The following is a 20,686-nucleotide window of genomic DNA, read 5'->3' as shown; positions in this document are numbered from 1 at the left end:
CATTATCATTTCAAATTCCTAGGAAAAGCTTAAACCATAAAATGGTTAAAATAAACATCACTGAAAGCCAGAACAATCAATTTATCCTACTGGTGCCCTGCTCCCTCCTGGGAACTCTCCCACAGGTTACAGCCATGATAAGACAGTCTCCAAGTAACCCTATTCTTGAACATCATTCTTGTTCTCTTAACTAATCTTTTTTTTTTTTTTGCCATTTCCCTTATCGATATATTATGGTCTGGTGGATTACAGCCGAAAACACTGACTGAGAGTTTTTGTCTTCAGTCCTACCTAAGAACCACTGGTTGATGCTATGAATGGCATCTGGTTACTCAGTACTCCAATCTGTAAAAGGTATATGGAATGGGGGATTGACTTAGCATCTTACATGGGAAATGAAATGAACAAAACTACATCATCTCTCCCATTTGGCTGGAGGTTTTTACCCTAGCAAGATAACCAATTACACCACTTTCAGTTATGAAGCCTGACAGTTGGATTTCAAGAAAAGTCCTCATATCCCAACCACTTCAGTCAGTTTCACTCCATCAACCCCAATACAACAAACTGTGTACTCTTTGCCATCTCCTCCATATCACAACTTTTATGTCTTTAGTCTTACCATATCTACTTCACTGATGATTGGGAGAAAAAGCTACAAAAGAGGATTTTTTTTCTCTCTCTCTCTTTTCTTAAAAAAAAAAATCTTCAAATGTCTTAAAAAAACTATTCTTACTGTACTGGATAGTGGAAAATCTGAGAATGTGACCCCCTGTCTCAGCTTACCTGCATACAGCCTTTGCTCCTTCTGTGCATGAGAGAGAAGGTACCTAATGGGAAGCTGGGCAAAAAGGTGTGGAGAGTAAGCATGAACTCGACGTGTATTGGCAAGGAGTTGATGTGTGTTGCTGAGCCGAACATCTTGATACAAAAGCAAGTAGTACAGCAGCAGCAACTGTGATGTCATCACTGATGCTACATCAGGACTGAGGAGGATAGAAATGACAAAAATTAAGGCATGAGGTTGATAGTTATCCTTCTTTATTATTATTATTTTTTTTTCCTAAATCATTCTACCCTTAGGTGGGTTAAAAGATGACAATGACAATGATGATGAAGATAATGAGCAGACTGTCATTAAAAAACAAGAGAAAAAATGAAAATACTCTACTGAAAAGCTGGACATATTTCAGAATCTACAGCACAGCATTACTAGGTCTAAAGAAGGACGATCATGTGTGGTGTGGCAGAAATGAAAGAAACAGTGCCGTAAGGAAGGAAAACAGGAAAAGATGAGACGCATATACAGTAATAACAAAACAGGCGGGAGGCAGTTCTGTCACAAGTCAACCTGTTGAGGGATTTCCAGGAGGTAGCTGTTATTGCCGTTTTGCTGTTATTGCTGTCATCAATGGGTCATCTGGACATGAATCCAGTGGACTACAGGTCGAAGCTGCCATTCTCCTGTAATCTACCACCAATCTCCTTTCAGAGGGTATGGAGGATGTTCAGACAACAGGGTCATATGGTTATACTGGTGCCACTGCCTGAGAACATTTCTCTCCAGCACCCAGGTGAGAATAACAGTGTTGGATAAGGATAACAATACACTACAGTGTGTCTGGGTTGACTTCCGAAATGTTGAAGGCCTCAGGCGATATAGGGGTGAGTTTAGTCACTGACCTGATAAATAGGATTATTTATGAGTGTGTTGTCCCAGATGATTGGCTGAAGAGTGTAATTGTAAATGTGTATAAAGGGAAGGGTGATGCCCTGGAAAGAGGAAATTATAGAGGTATAAAGCTTTTTAGATCAGATAATGAAGGTAATGGAGAGAGTTTTAGAAGGTATGATTAGAGAAAGAGTGAATATTGATGAGATGCAGTTTGGGTTTATGCCAGGTAGGGGGACCACTGATGCCATATTCATTGTTCGACAGCTTCAGGAAAAATATATTGGTAGGAGAAGGGATCTTTATTTTGTTTTTGTTGATTTGGAAAAGGCCTTTGACAGAGTCCCTAGAGAGGTGGTGAAGTGGGCAATGAGAAAGCTTGGCTTGGAGGAGTGGCTGGTTAGGGTGGTTATGGCCATGTATGTGGGTGCTCACACCCAGGTGAGAGTGAATGGAGATTTGAGTGATGAGTTTTCCGTGAATGTTGGTGTGCATCAGGGGTCAGTCTTGAGTCCCATGTTGTTTATCATGGTACTTGAAGCCCTTTCACGTGACTTTAGAAACGGACTCCAGTGGGAGTTGTTGTATGCTGATGATTTGGTGTTGATTGCAGAGAATGAAAGGGAGGCGGAGGAAAGGTTTAGGAAGTGGAGAGATGGTATGGGGCAAAAGGGTTTAAGGGTAAATGCAGATAAAACAAAAGTGATGATATCTAGGGTTGGTGGCGGTACTGTCAAAGACGAGGGAGAGTGGCCATGTGCAGTTTGCCACAAGGGCATGGGAAGTAATTCCATCTTGTGCGGTGTGTGTGATAAATGGGTGCATAAGAGATGTAGTGGTATCAGAGGTAGACTGCGAGATAATGCTGATTTTATGTGTACGGCGTGCCGAGGTGAGCAGGTGGAGATCGTCAGACGTGAAAGAATTGAACTTGCTGGTGAATCTCTTGAGTGTGTGGAAGAGTTTTGTTATTTAGGAGACATGTTGTGTGCTGGAGGTGGGGCTGGAGCTAGCTCTGTGGCTAGGGTGAGAAGTGGTTGGAAGAAGTTCAGGGAGCTCTTGCCTCTCCTGACATTGAGGGGGCTCTCCCTACGTGCTAAGGGGTCTTTGTATGCAGCGTGTGTTAGGAGTGTAATGCTGTATGGCAGTGAGACCTGGGCAGTGAAGGAGGAAGACATTCGCCGGCTCAGACGTACAGAAATGACAATGATTAGGTGGATGTGCAGTGCGTCCCTGCGTCCAAGGCCTGGAGGGGCTGGGTTTACAATGGAAGAGTTGAGAGGTAGGATGGGACTGGAGTGTATTGGTGTTGTGATGAGGAGAGGTAGATTGAGGTGGTTTGGACATGTGGAGAGGATGGGGGATGATAGTTGGGTGAGGAAGGTGAGAAGTGTTAATATTGGGGGTGGGGTTATGAGGGGTAGACCGAGAAAGACATGGGACGAGGTCATTAAGTGTGACCTTAGGGTTAAGGGACTGAACAGGGAGGCTGCAATGGATCGTGCAGCATGGAGAGCCGCCATTAGGTGACCAAGGCCGACACATGCAAGCATGTTGGAGCCTTTAAAAACGAAAACGAAAACGAAAACGAAAACGAAAACGAATTTGGACTTTTTTTTCTGCTAAGTCATCACTCTGTAAAGGCAGCACTATATCAAGCAAGCAGAGGATGGTCACCACCACCTACCAGTCCCCTCAACCTGATAATGTACAATACTGTTTTACTTTATCTTTGGTCCCAAGAGATTTTTTTCCCCTAACTTTGGATGGTGCCCTGGCAGTGAAGGGGTCAATCCCACTCTCCTCCAGCTAAGAAGAGCTTATCCAAATCTGTATAAAACTGTCTCCTGGTAACAATAATGAGTAATAATAGAATTTTTAAATAAATCACTAGAGTGAAGTTATTAAAACGACTTTTTACATTTTTGGTGACAAGGAATGAAGCTGAAATTTTTTTAAGTACTGGCAGTCAATCTTACCGTTAAAGAACACTGTGTGAAGGCAATATAATACTTTAAATATTGCTATTTTAATTGACACATGGATCTCATTCGTGGCTGACGGATCACAAGTGCGCAAACACACACACACACACACACACACACACACACACACACACACACACACACACACAAAGGTTGAAACTACCCTAAATCAACTCCACATCACCAAAAATGAGTACTGGTACACTATCTGTTCTCTACAAAAATGATGATCTTTATTATAATCTGTGTTCTCACCTGCCTGTAGCTCCCACAGTAGTGCGTGAGGATGTCTGTGTGGATGTGGTGGCCAATGATGCTGCTGGGGAATGTGATTGTCCAGGAGGCCATTTTCCTCTGAGCATGGCTGACCCACCTCGCCATGTGCACCGTGAAGCCCCAACTCGACCACTACTGCTCCTACTTTTCTGACATAACAAATTTTATTATGTAACTTTGGAAATTAATCATCATCATCAACATCTGAAACCTTAGTCCTACCTTAGCCCATTCCGTGCCATGTCTGTAATAAGGGCAAACCAACAATGTCAAAATTGAAGAGCCTGTATACAGTACTGTATATACAGACTAACTCATAGCACCCTAAACTGCCGAGTCTGTATATTGTATATACGGACACCGTTTTCCTCATAGTTGTGCAAAATTATTTGAGTCTACCCTTAGTGTGACAGAAAATGGGATGACAGACACCCCTCCTCCCCTCCCATGCCTTATACCAACATAATAATACAGTACCCTCACGTCCAGCACAGTATTTTTGTCAGACAGTACTGCTGTACTGGACTAAATCCGTACTGGACAAACAACGAACATTATGGGAAAAATAAATAATGTCAGACAAGCCTTGAAAAAGTCCTCCCAAAATCCAATTTAACTACATTTTGACACAACTAAGATTTTACCAACCTTTCCTGGTGTACAGGAAACCATTTGGCTTGTCACTCAGTGTAGAGTCACCCACAGGCAGAAGGATAAGGAAAGAATGAAGGAAAGAAAGACAGAAGATGGAAGAAAAGAAGGATGGAGGAGAGGAAAGGGCAGACACCCGAGAGCAGCACAACACAAGAGGGAGTGGATGGTGAGTGCCACCACCTACCCCAACTCCATTCACTTTATGACCATATCATACTCCTACACCCTTCTATCAACAAACATCCTTACTGCATTTCCTTTCATGAATCACTCAGTTTCTAATCCTATCCACTCTACACAACTCACTTAATATTTCTCAAAAGTTGTAAATCCACTGTTCTCTCTTTGACTTTTCAAACCTGTGCCATACCAAAGTCTAACACACATATGTAGCACCCTCATGCAGTCCTCTTGCAGCCTCCAAACTTACTCTTATTTCCAATTACGAACTCCACAGCATCTGCTACCTTCCTTCCTTGAGAAACCAATTAAAGTCTCCCTCAGTTTAACAGTACATCACACTGTGAGTCACTTTCTCTCAACAACCATCAGTTTAATCTACTTCAAATTCTTTCAGACCATGCCACTCCATATCAGTCTGAAAAGATCCTGTTCATTAATGTACAAGCAAGTAGCTGAGGATCTTCCTTCCTTGAGAAACCAATTAAAGTCTCCCTCAGTTTAACAGTACATCACATTGTGAGTCACTTTCTCTTAACAACCATCAGTTTAATCAACTTCAAATTCATTCAGACCATGCCACTCCATATCAGTCTGCAAAGATCCTGTTCATTAATGTACAAGCAAGTAGATGAGGATCAATATATACATCAGTTTTGAAATATTTCCATTCATCAACAATTACATTTCTCATTCTGTCTGTACAACTATTTATCATCCATTCTTTTACTGCCTCTTTCCATCATAAGTGTAGGAATTATGATGTAGCTATTTTACTTCAGTAAAATCAAATACAGGTAGCCAGCACATAAATGAAAAAAATAACACCCTCATATATAGAAAATAAAAAAATGTTATAAGCCTTTAACACATCAATAAACAGGCCATCCTCATTATAACGATGGGATGCATTTGGGAAAACCCACTGTTGAGCCGGGGTATCATTAATCGAGGACGTTATTAACACACAAAGTATAGGGATGCACTGGAGAGCCTCGGGATTCCCCCCCAACCAAGCCCAAAACCCAACCGAATGAGTCCAAAAACAAGTTTCTAGTTCACCTAAACCCCAAAATAGCTTAAACAAGCTAAACTATGCCTAAAATGAATTTATAAGTCACCTAAACCCAAAAACAATATCTGAAAAACATCAAAAATAAGTCTGGAAAAAATCGAACTTACTCAACTCTACCCCAAAATGACTTTGTTCACCCCACCTATGACCAAAGCACATTAATCTAAGTCTAAAAACAGTTTATGAATCAACCTAAACACAAAACTTATGTCTAAAATATCATCAAAATCCGTTAAAAAAGACACCATCAGAAAAAAAAAAAAATTGGATAACAGGGAACTGGCCATCAATAGACAGGGAAGGATGTTAATTTTGTTACATTGCTATGGCAGGGTGTCGTATAGTGGCTGATCGTACAGCGGGGTATGCCTGTACTTACCACACTTGTCCTCTCAGTAAAGATGGATTGTGAAAACACTGCCATTATCTCCTGTTCTGATATGGGCTCATTGAAATTGTCGGTTGGTGCACCCTTGCTTGCAGGGAGAATGATGGAGTTAACATACACCTCCACCAGCTGGGGCATCACTGGGTGTAGTGGTGTTGAGCTTGCACAAATCTGACTGATGACACAATAAAAGGCCAATGAAAGGAAGAGATGAGATAAACTGGTCTCCCTAACAGTTAACTATTAAAAGACTGTTTTGTTTTTCATATTCTCATTTCCATATTCACTTTGACTTGACTGTGAAGTACCTGGTAACTGAGTGGGTGATGGAAAGTCTATATACAGTACTGTATATACAAAATGTACATTGTATTTCAGATACGGTATGAAATAAATATTGCACTCCATCTTGATTTTAAACTCGCAAGACAAAGAAACTCACCAAGGATTTTAAATTAAAGTTAAAATTCATAAAGTAAAGCTGTGCGGTACTAGCCAATCCTATATTAACATTCCTGGTCTACAAAGACCTGAGACTCTGCTCCCATAGTCCAGGACATCTATGGATGGGAAAAAGGTTGACTTCCCTGGCAGCACTATACATATGCAAATCTCCAGTTACCTCAACAATTGGAACATTTGTGTAAGGCAAAACTGTCCCCTACCCAAGCACTCAACCACTAGATCACTACAAGTCTTACAGTGATAAAAGATCCCAAATAGTTACAAATATGTGACATGACATAAACTTACTTGTATATCCAGTCCTTGATGGGAACTTTGTGTTTAGTGAACATGCGACTCTTAAGTTGGTGATAAACACAGTGTACAGGCAAGAACCCTGGAATATTGGCATTGAGTCCCAGTGTAACAGGAACCTTCACTGCATGGGCTGTCACCACCTACAATACAAGAGTACAAGTCATACCACTGAGAACTGTAGTACTACCGTAATTCCTGAATTTTATATTTCCTTTATCACTTAATTAAAGTTCACTGATATACTGTACCAAGAAAACATAGTCTGAAATCACTAATAACTCTTCATCTAATCCTAAAAACTTCTGGCTAAGGTGGGATGAGAATGAATAAGTAAATACACAAATAAATAAAGTCAACATAACACACAAATCTTTAAAAAAGTCAGGGTGAAAAATAAGGTCAACATCTTAACACACAAGTCTTTAACCCCTTACCTGCAGGCCGTCACTACCATGATGCTCGTTACATTAGTACCATACTGCGGGGTGTCACTTCTGTGATCCAGAAATCTTTAAAATCACCTGGTCTTTCAAGCGCGGTCTTGTATCATCTATCAGTACTGCCAGTGTGTAGCTATAGGCAGCGCTGCTAATACCTCCAGTACTCACATCCAATGTTACCAATTTAGCCATTTTTCTGTGTCTGCCTCGCCTCCCCACCTCCCCTCCCTAACCCCCTCTCCTGCCTAGCTACAGCCTGGCCGCACAACGCAACTCCTGGCCGGATTTTTCCATTGAAATGTGCCCCATGCCCTATTCTCATACTAAAAAGTATATAAAAAAAAGGGAAAAGGCTAACTGATAATGCCATTGGCCATGAAGTAGCTAATTTATCACCTGGCAACACCCCACATGCACTTGGTCGCTAATTTTCCCTGTTCATTACCCACTGAAATGTCCCTATGACCTATTCTCATATTACAAAATATATTTTAAAAAAGGGAAAAGGATAAGTGATACAGTACTTCCATTGACCTGGAAGTAGCTAATTTATTGTGTATTGTCTAGATTTCCTGCTATCCCAGCAGGAGAGGCACGGCACGGTCCAACCATCCCCACGGGTAAGGGGTTAAAAAAGACTGAAAAAATCTGGGAGCCTGCTGGTACTACCCTATTTTTTCCTGAGTTATATACCCCCATCTTGGTGATATCAAGGATTGGGGAATGGGTCAACTGGCCGTGGCCACCTGGCTGCAGACCAACTTGCCACTGGCAACCGGTTGCTGTGGCGACATTTCAATATAACCCCAAATGTTCTATGGCTGGGTTCGTAGGACACGAATCTCTTGATGCCCGACTCGGGGGGGTTGATTCAGGTCATCTCAGTCATGTGACTCAAATGTCTGATTTGAATCAGCATATGAAGCAGCTCTTAACCATTACGCTATTTGGCAACTTTTACTTACGAAACTGTAAATGGAGATTTAACCAAGAATTATTTTCTATTTCAAACCCCTTCCAGAATGGCATCAGCAATTCTCTCACAGTGAGGAAAAACTAAGTTTTCAAGTGATGGATATATATATATATACAGTAATCACTCTAATATCCGAACATCCCCACTATCCGGACATAAGAATGTTTCATACGGTACTTTTTTCCATACTATACTTACCTCATTTCACTCTTTAATGTCCTTTATTGGTGTGAATAGGGTGTTAGGAGCTATGCATGTGCAGTAGGAAGGTGTTTTTCTGAGTTAGGTTAGGTTAGGGTCCATAAGTACCAGTCCAGAAGCCAGTCACCAGAATGTTTATTATTGTATGAACCTACTTCTAAACCCTCATTTTATGTTTCTTTTCATTTATTTCAGTCATTTATGTGCCTTATTGGTGTGATTTGGGTCTTAAATAGGTGCTATGCATGTCCAGAGGGAGTTGTATAGGTGTTTCTCTGAGTTAGGGTCCATAAGTACAAGTCCATAAGCTGGGGCCCAATGTCCAGACAGAACCAATATCCGGACCTGCCTATGGCTCTATTACGTCGGATGTTGGAGTGATTACTGTATATATATATATATATATATATATATATATATACAGTATCTGTTTTCAATAGAGTCGGTGCTGATCAAGTAACACAATTCTGGAGATGTGAAAGGAGGAGGCAAAGCAAAGCATGAATTTATGTAATGGATGGAGAATTAGTCAAATATATCAACGTTCATTCACATCCTGCCGATGCAGTTCAAGTGGAAAAAGAAGAAACTATTACGAAATTAAAATCTCAGGCTGTTGAAATGGTGGAAGAAACGAATCAAGTTATCAATGAATGTTTGGATAATCTGATGAAAGCATGTCAAGGGATCATGCCCACTCACGGAGCTCTACGAACACTTGTACAAAGGAAAAGGGAACGAGCTCACCACATATCCTGCCAATCCTATTAACTTAGAAAACCTGGTAATTGGTGGTATTATCAAACTTATGAATCAGAAAGTTTTCTTCTTGGCGACAGCACAGATGCATCATGCAGAATTATTATATTCGGAAGGCAAAGATAAACAACTTTACTGAAGGAATCCAAAAAGCTCTATGTTGATGGAATGTTCAAAGTTACACCTCGCCTTTTTTCCAAAGTCTATGTCATTCTTGCAGAAATGCACAGTGGTATTCATCCAGTTCTGTATGCCCTACTTTCAAACAAATTACGTTCCACCTATGACAAATTACTTAGTATGGTTCTAGAAATTCAGCTCGAATACCATCCTGAAGCAGTCTACTGCAATTTTGAAGTAACAAATTTCAAGTCTCCAGGAAAATATCCCAAAAGCTGAAATTAGGGGATGCTTTTTTCATCTTACTCAAAACTTGTACAAGAGACTGATATCTGAAGAGACTGACATCTTTTGGACCTTCTAGACATTATAATAATGATGCAGATTTGGCTTTGAAAGCTAAAATGATCAGTGCACTTGCATTTGTTCCAACCGAATATAAGACTGAAGCAATCGAAAATCTCACTGATGAGCTTCCAGATGAACTTCAAGTGCTTCTCGACTGGTTTGAGGACAACTATGATGGCAGAAGGAACAGAAGGGGTAATGGCAAATGTCCTTCACTTTTTCCACAGGAAATGTGGAATGTTTATCAACACTGCTCAAATGACGAAGACACGACAAACAATTACACAGAAGCTGCACACCGAAGACTACAAAATGAACTTGGAATGCAACATCCTATAGTCTGGAAATTTATTGATAGCTTGAAAAAAGTTCAGCGAAGACAAGCACTATATTACGGGCAGCTGATTGCTGGGCAAAATCCACCTGTCAAGTCGAAGAAATACAGACAAACAGATGCAAGAGTAAAATAAAATTGTCAGCAACTTCAACAGTCGAAATTTTGTTGAATACCTTAGGGAAATTGCCCATAACTTTTCATAGATTTTTGTAATTTTATTCTTTGTTTTTTTTACTCCAATGAAGTACTTCATTAAGGAATTTTAGCACACTTGTTTTATGAAACAATTTTATCAACAACAAAAAATGTTCTATATCATGGCGAATTGGCCAAGGCAACTTGTCTTATTGCCTATGTCTGTGGCCAGCTGGCAGTGGCCAGTTTGCCACAGTGATTTGGGCTGCAGCTAGAAGACTACAGCCAGTTGTCCTACACCCGACTGCGTCATCACTTTTCTTACTATCATACCTGATCAGACACAAGGCATGGTTTATAAATTTCACTGATTTCAATGGTCAATTTATTCCCAATGGGGTGCTTCTGAAAAGCTCCAACCCAATAGAGGGAACTGCTGACTCCAGTTTAACACAGTACCGCGCTCTTTAAAAAGCCTGTTTCTCTTTGTTATGTATCAACACTGTTGTGTGAAACTGTGAACCACAGTAATGTCACATGCCATAATATAAATAATATAAACAGAAATATAATTATAATGTATCATGAACTGTTTTAGTTATATTCAATAGTGAAATATTTGTTGTTGGCAACCCCACCATTTTACTGGTCCTGTAATATTACGTTTCTTCTATGTAGTGGAAGGCTGGTCTTTAATATATAGTTGGCTTAGCCTGTAAATTAAGCCCAGCAGGTATCTTTACTCATTTAGTCTCTATGTTGACTTAAATTAAATGATGACTAAATACTGGCATGCATCATCACATTTCATCCGGTCTAGGAAACCGTCTCAAAATCAGGATGAGGATGGACGTTTAACGTAATGCAAGCCAAGACATCTGTCTTCGCTACAAATACAGGGAGTCAAGTTCTATATTCATGATCTGCATAGCTGGATGTAGAGGAGTTCAAGGTGAGTGACTGTGAAATGAGGATGAAGTTTAGAACAAAACAGAAGACTGTCCTGTGCTGCGCACACATGACTTGGGTGGGCAAAATGTTGAATACCAGTATTTACTCAACATTAACTTTAAGCCAACACAGAGACTGAATGAGTCAAGATACCCACTAGGCTTAATTTACAGTCTGAGCCAACTATATACTAAAAACCAAACTTCCACTACATAGTAGACATATAATATTACAGGACCAATAAAATGGTGGGGTTGCCTTCAATGAATATTTCATTTCTGTATATGATAGACAAAACAATTCATGCTACGTTATAATTAAGTTTTCTTGTTGTAGTAGTTACGTAATGGTATGTGACATTACTGTGATTCATTTTCATACAACAGTGTAGATATTTAATAATGAGAAATAGGCTTTTTAAACAGTGCGGGACTTAAACTGGAATCCGCAGTCCTCTATCAGATACAGCTTTGAAAGCAGCCCATTATTATGCAGTCATCCTTCCTTCTTAATGATAAACCCCATGAATATGATAACATACTTTTTATTTCATTCATGATAATTCCCAGACTGTTTTATTCAATTTAGCATTATTTTCATTGCAGATGTAACGTTTTATTAAGCTTTTCACTTATGAAGACCTTTCCTAATTTGAATAAAACTGTCTGGAGATACCAAGAATAAAGTTTAAAAAAAAAAATCCTCTGCCTGAAGGGGTAAATACAAGTGATATGAGTTACCTGCTCAGTGAAGACATCATGAGTGAATATGTACTTGATGCGAGAGAGATTGGTGGCTCGAGTGATGATCTTCATGCCCAATGCTGCGCTGACCAACTCAATGATGGCACTCAACTGCTGAACATGGAAGTGTATGGCCATCAGCAACAGCATAGCACCAAAGGATGACGACACACCACTGGCCCTGTGGCAACAACGGAACTATAACTACTCCACTGAAGTGTACGGTTATCACCAAAGGATGGCAACATGGCACTGATCCTGTGTCAGCAATGAAGACTATATGATGCTGCCAGACTTATTACAATAACAGCATTTCTTTACAAATCACATTAACCCCCTTGAATCTTAATATTTCTTATCTTATTATTCCTATAGCAATGTGACAATTACAGGTACATTCAGCTTAGGAAGAGATATCAGGCTGTAATGTAGTTAAAGGACAGTGTTCCTAATCCCCTTTACTACTAATGGCTTCCCCAGAGAACAAAACTGTCTGAAGGTAGTGGACAAAAAAAAAAAAAAAAAAAAAAAAAAAAAAAAAAAAACATGGTATGGCAATGGACTGAGGCAGTTAACTCCTTGAGCCAGAGGACATGATTTATATCCAAGTGTTACTGCTACATTACTTTTTATTCATTTTTAGAGGAGACCGTTTGTACTGATGGCATCCATAAAAGCTGTATCTAATCCCTCCAGTTCTAAAAATCACACATGAACTGAGTAAAATTGCTCGGAAGTAGTAAAGCCTATCGATCTATCTGTCTACTGCCAGACACCTTAATCCTGTATGGGATGGCCACAAATAAACTGCCTCCATGTCGCCCCGTCACCCACCATTTCATTGCCCTTCCCCCAGCTCACACCCCCCTCTCTCATACTCTCCACTCCATCCATCCATCTCAACCTCAGCCTCCGCCTCCCTCTTCCCTCCTCCACCTCACTCACATACATTCTCCTCATTAGTCTCTTGCTCTCCATCCACTCCACATGACCAAACCACCTCAATGTATTTCTCCTAATGTTTTCTATCACACCCACATCCACACCACAACACCTCTTCACTTCCTCATTTGTCAGTCTGTTTCTCCATGTAACTCCACATGCTTCTCTCAAATAGATCACTTCCACTGCTCTCACTCTTGACTTGTGTCCTTCCAACAAGGTCTAGGCTTCACATCCATATGTTAGAGTTGGTACCACAATACTATCATACAGCGACTTTTTTATTTCCATGCTCACTTCCCTATTTCTTATCACTACTTTCAAAGAACCAGCAACTTTTTTTCCCTGTTGTACCCATTCATGCTATTCAGTAAAGTACAGTACAGCATATAATCATACTGGAGGGAATAATACCCATAGCAGCTCAACCTACCCAGCAAAATAAGCCTCTTCCTTGACGAGCCATTTGATCCACTCTGAGGCTCGGCGTTCATTCTCTGCTGATGAGATTAATGAGGGACAGGCAATGAGCATGCAGAGGCCAGTGCTAACGAACCTCACACCTGCAGCCGAGGGAGGTGGCCGGCATGTTACCAACTGAAGGAGGAGACCAATTTCCTTATCCTCACTGAACCTGTTGGGGAAGGTGTAGAGTACCAATGATGTTATAATCATTCCTCACTAACTGCAGATGCAGATCACATTGAAAGTCAGGAATGCGTTCTAAAATATCACAACATTCTTCATAAATCTGGTAGCCTACTGTAAATTAGGGGAAACTGACAAATCAATTTCATATAAATTGAGGGAAAAAGGCAAATCAATTTTACATAAATATGGGGAAAACTGGCAAATCAGTCTCAGAGTAACACTGAAACATTCATAAATAATTTTTCTGCAATATACTGTATTACAAAAAAAAAAAAAAAAAAAAAAAAAAAAAAAAGCAAATTTATTGACCAGTGATCCCTTGGTTATCAAGCATAACTGGTACCACACCTAGTATGCGATAAAAAAAAATGCATGATAACGAAAGCAAAGAACCTATAAGATTCATCCTAATAGGAGCCCCCACAAACTGGCAAAAGATGCCACCTCTCGCCAGATTACTTACTGTCAAGTGCAAAAGTGGGGTCAACTTGAATTACCCTCTGTTATACAATTTTTGTGTTACTTAGCTGAAAATAGGATATTTATTGATTTATCTGCATGTAATACTGGAGAAAAAAATGGCTTCATTTTCAAAATATAATAGAAACTTAAGGTTGCGTCCATCTCAGTTTAGGGACAGCCTACATGTGAGTATTATGTTGCCTGAGTATTGAACACTGTCGTGTTTTTAGGTGGAGAATGTACATCTGTAGGGAAAAATGGTAAATGAATATAATGATATTGTATCTTACATAACAAATGAAGCAAATATGGTACTTAAACAATTGAAGATCGTATGAACTCACTGAGCTCATATGGAGGCGCATAGTTTGTGTTACCGCTGCCAGGGGCCCAGGCCGGCGATGATGAGTATACACCACACCTGATGCCTGCGCCTTTTGAAATCAGCCGATAAATCCAGATAATACAGTGCTATGGTTGACTGCGCAGCTAAAGTATATGTGGAAAAATAGACTGTAGCAGAACTAAGATATTTTCTCAAAGCAAGAAGAATACCATGCCTTTTACACCAGGAAACCATTTACTACGCTGGGTGGTAACCATACAGCCATATTTTGGCACCTGGTGGTTTAGTGGGTAATTATTGCACTCCAGTCAGATTGAGCCAGTGAAGGTTTATATCCAAGGGATGGTTGGGGTTGATTGCTCATGTAATGCTGCTCAGGGATGAGTGAGGCCGGTCACTCTCATCTTAAATGTTGAGACCAACTGCCTAGCCCCGGGCTCCTACGCTCCTCAGGGGGCAATGTAGGACTGGATGATGGATGGATTAAAACTCGGGTCGCTGATCTCCGGCACGTAAGATTTCGGCTGTACAATTCGTACTATTATTAAGTGTATAACAGATAGAATCATGTCAGGATTTGCCAAATGAAAGATTACAATCTTTGGAAACTGTGTGATAAATTTTTCAAACAACTGAGATTCATAAAACTTGGTAAAAATGTGCTGAATGCAAAAACACACAATAAGCTTTCATGGCTTTTAATAAACTCTGAGGAGAACTTTTCGGCGTAAATCTCATTTAGAGCATCGGTAAAATATCTAAGACGATTATAATACAGTACAGTACTGGTATAATGCTTTATGCATGAGTAATAATCCCGATAGGAATTTTTTATAAGGAAGGTACGTCAGCTCTGAGCGGGTAGTGACCACACGCTATTTAGTGATCCGGTAAACACTGGCAACTTTCAGGAGTTTGTGGGGGCTCCTATTGGTGCACAGCACCTCACTCATAAACCAAAATTTTCCCTTTTACAACAATTTAGACCCACTAAATACATACTTTCTGTTACAGCATGTATCAAAAACACACATAGGCATGGTTAGGGTAATAGAAAATGATGAACAGGGCACTATGAGGAAGAAACATATACAGTAAACCCTTCATAAGTCGAACTTTTAGAAGATGGAATCTTCAGTAAGCCGTACTCAGGCCGAGACCACGTATGTAAGTAGGCCAAGATGCGTAGGTAGGGGGACAAAGGTGGCGCCAGGCGCACATGTAGCTGCCAGTCTGTTGCGTGCCTGATTTCACTGGCTTTGAAGTCTCAGATTATCTTGAAGTTATGCAAAAAGTTGGTGAGAAGAATATTAATGAAGATGATGTCATCTAGTGGCTTGAAATGGATGCAGATGATCCTGGGTATCATCACCAAACAGAAGAAGAAATTGCTGAGTCCGTGGCTGGGAAGAAAGATGAAGATGATGATGATAATGACGACGAGGAAGAGAACAGTGCTGTTGGATGCAAGAATCCATACAAATTACCCCAAGTTCGTGAAGCAATGGATGTTGTCATATCTTGGCTGGATTATGTTGATGCAGAAGCACAAAATTTTTATTGGCATGTAAGGGAGTTGCAAGGCTTGATCATTCGTCACAAGTATTCGCAACAGAAGCGGGTGAAGATTCATGACTTCTTTAGATCTAGCCAAGGCATTGGCCTATCCCTTCTCCTGATTCCAGCAGTGATTCTTATTCTACAGCTCTTCAGATAGCCAGCACTTCAAGTAGTGTTGGCACAGACACCGAATAGTGTCTGTGTGTGTGTTTATGAAAACTGTAATTTGACTAAATGAAAAAAAATGTGTGCATGTGACTTCGTGTTAAGTGATCGTGATTAAAGTTCAGTATTATTATTACTGCAAGTGTTACACTGCAGTCTGTTATAGTGATAACATTTAAGTTTAATTCTTCATGTTCAGTAAAATAAATACTTGGTAGTGTTTAGAATGTTATGTTAAATTGTGAACTCCACCACCTCTGTCTCCAACACAAGCTGCCAAGGGGTCTGTACTATCTCTAATGATAGGTAAATTAGGTGCACAATTTTTTTTTTTTTTTTTTGTCTTTTTATTCATTTATGCACTGTATATGCTCCTTTACTTTACTGTTGAAAAGACAAGTAATAAGTATTTGTCTTTGCAATTTGGGGGGTGAAAATCCATCTCCAACACAAGCTGCCGACAGGTCTGTACGCCTCTATGAATGATTTTCTATCAATTAAAGGTATATTAAATGCACTGAATTGTTTCTTTGTCATAACTTATTCATTTATATATGCTCCTTTAATTTAGTGTTGAAAGGACAAGTAATAGGTATTGTCTTAGCAATTTTCGGGGGTGAAAATTCAGTAAGACAGAATATTCGGTAATTCGAACCAGGGTAGAGCCCCATATAGTTTGACTTGTGAAGGGTTTACTGTACCATACAGACTTGAGAAAAGCATGAGGTAAGGGGTTCTGAGGCTAGGGGGTAAGAATTAGTGGTCCCCACCATCTGGAACTAACTCCTTGAGTACAGCTCCATCTTTGAATCTCTCAAAGCCATCAGAAACCACAGATTCTGCACCATTATTATCAACAAAAACCAACTCAGATGCACGATAACAATGTTTTTTTCAGCCGAAAATGCGCAATAACGGCAGGAGTGCAGATTTTCATCTGGCAATGATAATGAAAACCACTATAACCAAGTGTGTAATAACCATGAGATCACTGTACTACAGTTTCCAATCAGCTTTCATTCATACCTGATACATTATACCACAGTTACAAGTCAACTACTTGCTTGAAAATTAAAATTATGCATATTACATTTTTTGTATTTTAGTGAACGAAAGTGTGATCTACTTCACTGGATGTTGAAAGTCCTCATAACATACTACACTTTCCTCCTATTTCTGAATTCTTTTCTCTCTCTCTCTCTCTCTCTCTCTCTTTCACACACACACACACACACACACACACACAAAGTTAAGGTAACCATCATAATGACAATACAGGTCACATTAACACAAAACTACAAAACTGTAGAACTCACTTAAGGTTAGCCAGACTCTTCAAAGCACAATAAAGGCGCAGGAGAGCAGTGGCATGTATGACCTGGGAGTCGGGAAGCGTGTCATCAGCACCACTGTTGAAAAGGAGGAGGTTCCGTAGCCGTTCACTCAGGTCTGTTCGCAGTGCTGCCAAGGCTGAAGACGCCTGATGTTCATATTTCCTCTAGAGGGGAGTAATAGATAGTTTATGGAAACAGAACTATCACAGCAGTTACTTATGGGTAGCAACTTACAATCAGTCCTCACTTAAAGTCTAGGATGAATGGAGGCAAGATGCAGTTTGTTCGTTTCGTTTCGTTTTTAAAGGCTCCATCATGCTTGCATACGTCGGCCTTGGTCACCTAATGGCAGCTTTCCACGCTGCACGATCCATCGCAGCCTCCCTGTTCAGTCCCTTAACCCTGAGGTCACACTTAAAGACCTCGTCCCATGTCTTTCTCGGTCTATCCCTCATAACCCCACCCCCAATATTGACACTTCTCACCTTCCTCACCCAATTATCATCCCCCATCCTCTCCACATGTCCAAACCATCTAAATCTACCTCTCCTCGTCACAACACCAATACACTCCAGTCCCATCCTACCTCTCAACTCTTCCATCGTAAGCCCAGCCTCCCCGGACCTTGCACGCAGGGACACACTACACATCCACCTAATCATTGTCATTTCTGTACATCTGAGCCGGAGAATATCCTCCTTCTTTACTGCCCAGGTCTCACTACCATACAGCATTACACTCCTAACACATGCTACATACAAAGACCCCTTAGCACGTAGGGAGAGCCCCTCTCAATGTCAGAAGAGGCAACAGCTCCCTGAATTCTTCCAACCACTTCTCACCCTAGCCACAGAGCTAGCTCCAGCCCGACCTCCAGCACACAACATGTCTCCCAAATAACAAAACTCTTCCACACACTCAAGAGATTCACCAGCAAGTTCAATCCTTTCACGGCTGACAATCTCCACCTGCTTTCCCTGACACGCCGTACATATAAAATCAGCATTATCTTGCAGTCTACCTCTGCTACCACTACATCTCTTGTGCACCAATCTATCACAAACACCGCACAAGATAGAATTACAGTACTTCCCATGCCCTTGTGGCAAACTGCACATGGCCACTCTCCCCCGTCTTTGACAGTACCGCCACCAACCCTAGATATCATCACTTTTGTTTTATCTGCAGTTACCCTTAAGCCCTAGTGCCCCATACCATCTCTCCGCTTCCTAAACCTTTCCTTCGTTTCCCTTTCGTTCTCTGCAATCAACACCAAATCATCAGCATACAACATCTCCCACGGGAGTCCGTTTCTAAAGTCATGTGAGAGGGCTTCAAGTACCATGATAAACAACGTGGGACTCAAAAGTGACCCTTGATGCACACCTACATTCACGGAAAACTCATCACTCAAATCTCCATTCACTCTTATCTGGGTGCGGGCACTCACATACATAGCCATAACCACCCTAACCAGCCACTCCTCCAAGCCAAGCTTTCTCATTGCCCACTTCACCACCTCTCTAGGGACTCTGTCAAAGGCCTTTTCCAAATCAACAAAAACAAAATACAGATCCCTTCTCCTACCAATATATTTTTCCTGAAGCTGTCGAACAATGAATATGGCATCAGTGGTCCCCCTACCTAGCATACCCCCAAACTGCATCTCATCAATATTCACTCTTTCTCTAATCATACCTTCTAAAACTCTCTCCATTACCTTCATTATCTGATCTAAAAAGTTTTATACCTCTATAATTTCCTCTTTCCAGGGCATCACCCTTCCCTTTATACATATTTACAATTTCACTCTTCAGCCAATCATCTGGGACAACACACTCATAAATAATCATATTTATCAGGTCAGTGACTAACCTCACCCCTGTATCTCCTGAGGCCTTCAACATTTCGGGCATCAATCAAAAGCCAAGGGCCAAACACTGGATCCGCTAGCTCCAAACCTTCCCTGTCCCAGGCAAACTCCTCATTCAACAACTGGCTATAATACTCTCTCCATGTATCTTTAATATCCTCTGTTCACCACTACCCTTCCTTCATCATTCTTCACAACTGCTTACCTATAATATCCCAATTATCCCTCTTCATCTGATTTGCCACCTTAAATATCATATTTTTTCTTTCCCCATGATTTAGGTTATCAAGTAAAAGTCTCTGTGACTCAGACCTCGCCCTGTATACCTCTCTTCTAGCCGGCAGCCAAGTATTCCTCCTTGCTACCACCCTTCTTCCATTCCCGGAAAAGCCTTGTTTTCTCCTTAACTGCAGCTTCTACACCCTCATCCCACCACCAAGTTACTTTAAATCTTGGTGGTCCTCTTGTCCAACCGCATGTTACATCAGTAACTCTCAAGAGATTGTTCTTGAGGGCTCTGTACTGTTCATTAACGCCTCTGTCTACAGCTCCCTGTTCAGCCACCACTCTCCTCATCTCACTATAGAAGGCATCCCTTACTACTTGGTTTTTCAGCTTCCATATTTTCCTCCTAGGTACATAAGTCCTCTTTTTCATCACTCGTTCTTTAAGCACCACATCACAAATCAATTGTTTGTGCTGCTGCACACACTCCTCACTTCCTGTAACTTTAAAACATCCCTCACTAACCTCCTATCAGCCCTCCTAACCAGAAAATAATCTATCTGACTGCTATTTCCCCCAGACTCATACGTAATTAACCTACTCTCTCTTTTCCTAAAATATGTGTTGCACACAATCATGTCCGTTGCCTCCCCAAACTCGAGTATCCTTTCCCCTTCCGCATTCCTTATACCATACGCACATCCCCCATGTACTCCTTCATAACCTTGTGCTGCTTCACCTACATGATCATTTAAGTCCCCTCCAAAAACCACTATCTCATCATCCCGCATACCACCTACTACACGTATTAAATCATCTCAAAATCTATCTTTCTCTGTTTCATCCAATCCTACCTGTGAAGCATATGCCGATATAACTGCAGCTATCTTTCTACCAAATAGAATTTTCACTACCAATATCCTATCGCTTACTCTTATAACACTCATAACATATTCCACCCATTTCTCCGCAACCATCGCACCAACACCCCCATATCCGTCTGTCCCCCCCTGCCAAAACAACTTATAGTAACAGTCCTTCCCAACAATCTTTCTGGCTGATCCACCTCTGTACAGGACTTCCTGCAAACATGCCACATCCACCCACCTCCTACTGAATGCCTCAA

At 40.8% G+C, this 20,686-nt stretch overlaps 1 protein-coding gene across 1 annotated transcript in view; it reads right to left on the bottom strand.

Annotated features, from left to right (window-relative positions):
- The window catches only part of IntS2 (integrator complex subunit 2), a 51,692-nt gene that overhangs the window by 16,017 nt on the left and 14,989 nt on the right, over positions 1–20,686 (bottom strand). Inside the window, exons 6-12 of the mRNA XM_080275460.1 lie at positions 17,445–17,626; positions 13,378–13,578; positions 12,000–12,183; positions 6,984–7,132; positions 6,222–6,405; positions 3,913–4,082; positions 787–986 (exon numbers count right to left, since the gene is read on the bottom strand). Of these exons, the coding sequence (XP_080131586.1) occupies positions 787–986; positions 3,913–4,082; positions 6,222–6,405; positions 6,984–7,132; positions 12,000–12,183; positions 13,378–13,578; positions 17,445–17,626 (1,270 nt within the window). The remainder of the gene's footprint in view (positions 1–786; positions 987–3,912; positions 4,083–6,221; positions 6,406–6,983; positions 7,133–11,999; positions 12,184–13,377; positions 13,579–17,444; positions 17,627–20,686) is intronic.

Source organism: Coenobita brevimanus, chromosome 61 (genome assembly GCF_032717465.1).
Source record: "Coenobita brevimanus isolate Jiangsu-jjx chromosome 61, ASM3271746v2, whole genome shotgun sequence".
Classification (NCBI taxonomy): Eukaryota; Metazoa; Arthropoda; class Malacostraca; order Decapoda; family Coenobitidae; genus Coenobita; species Coenobita brevimanus.
Note: the sequence above shows the minus strand (reverse complement) of the source record. Positions and strands in the feature narration are given on the sequence as shown.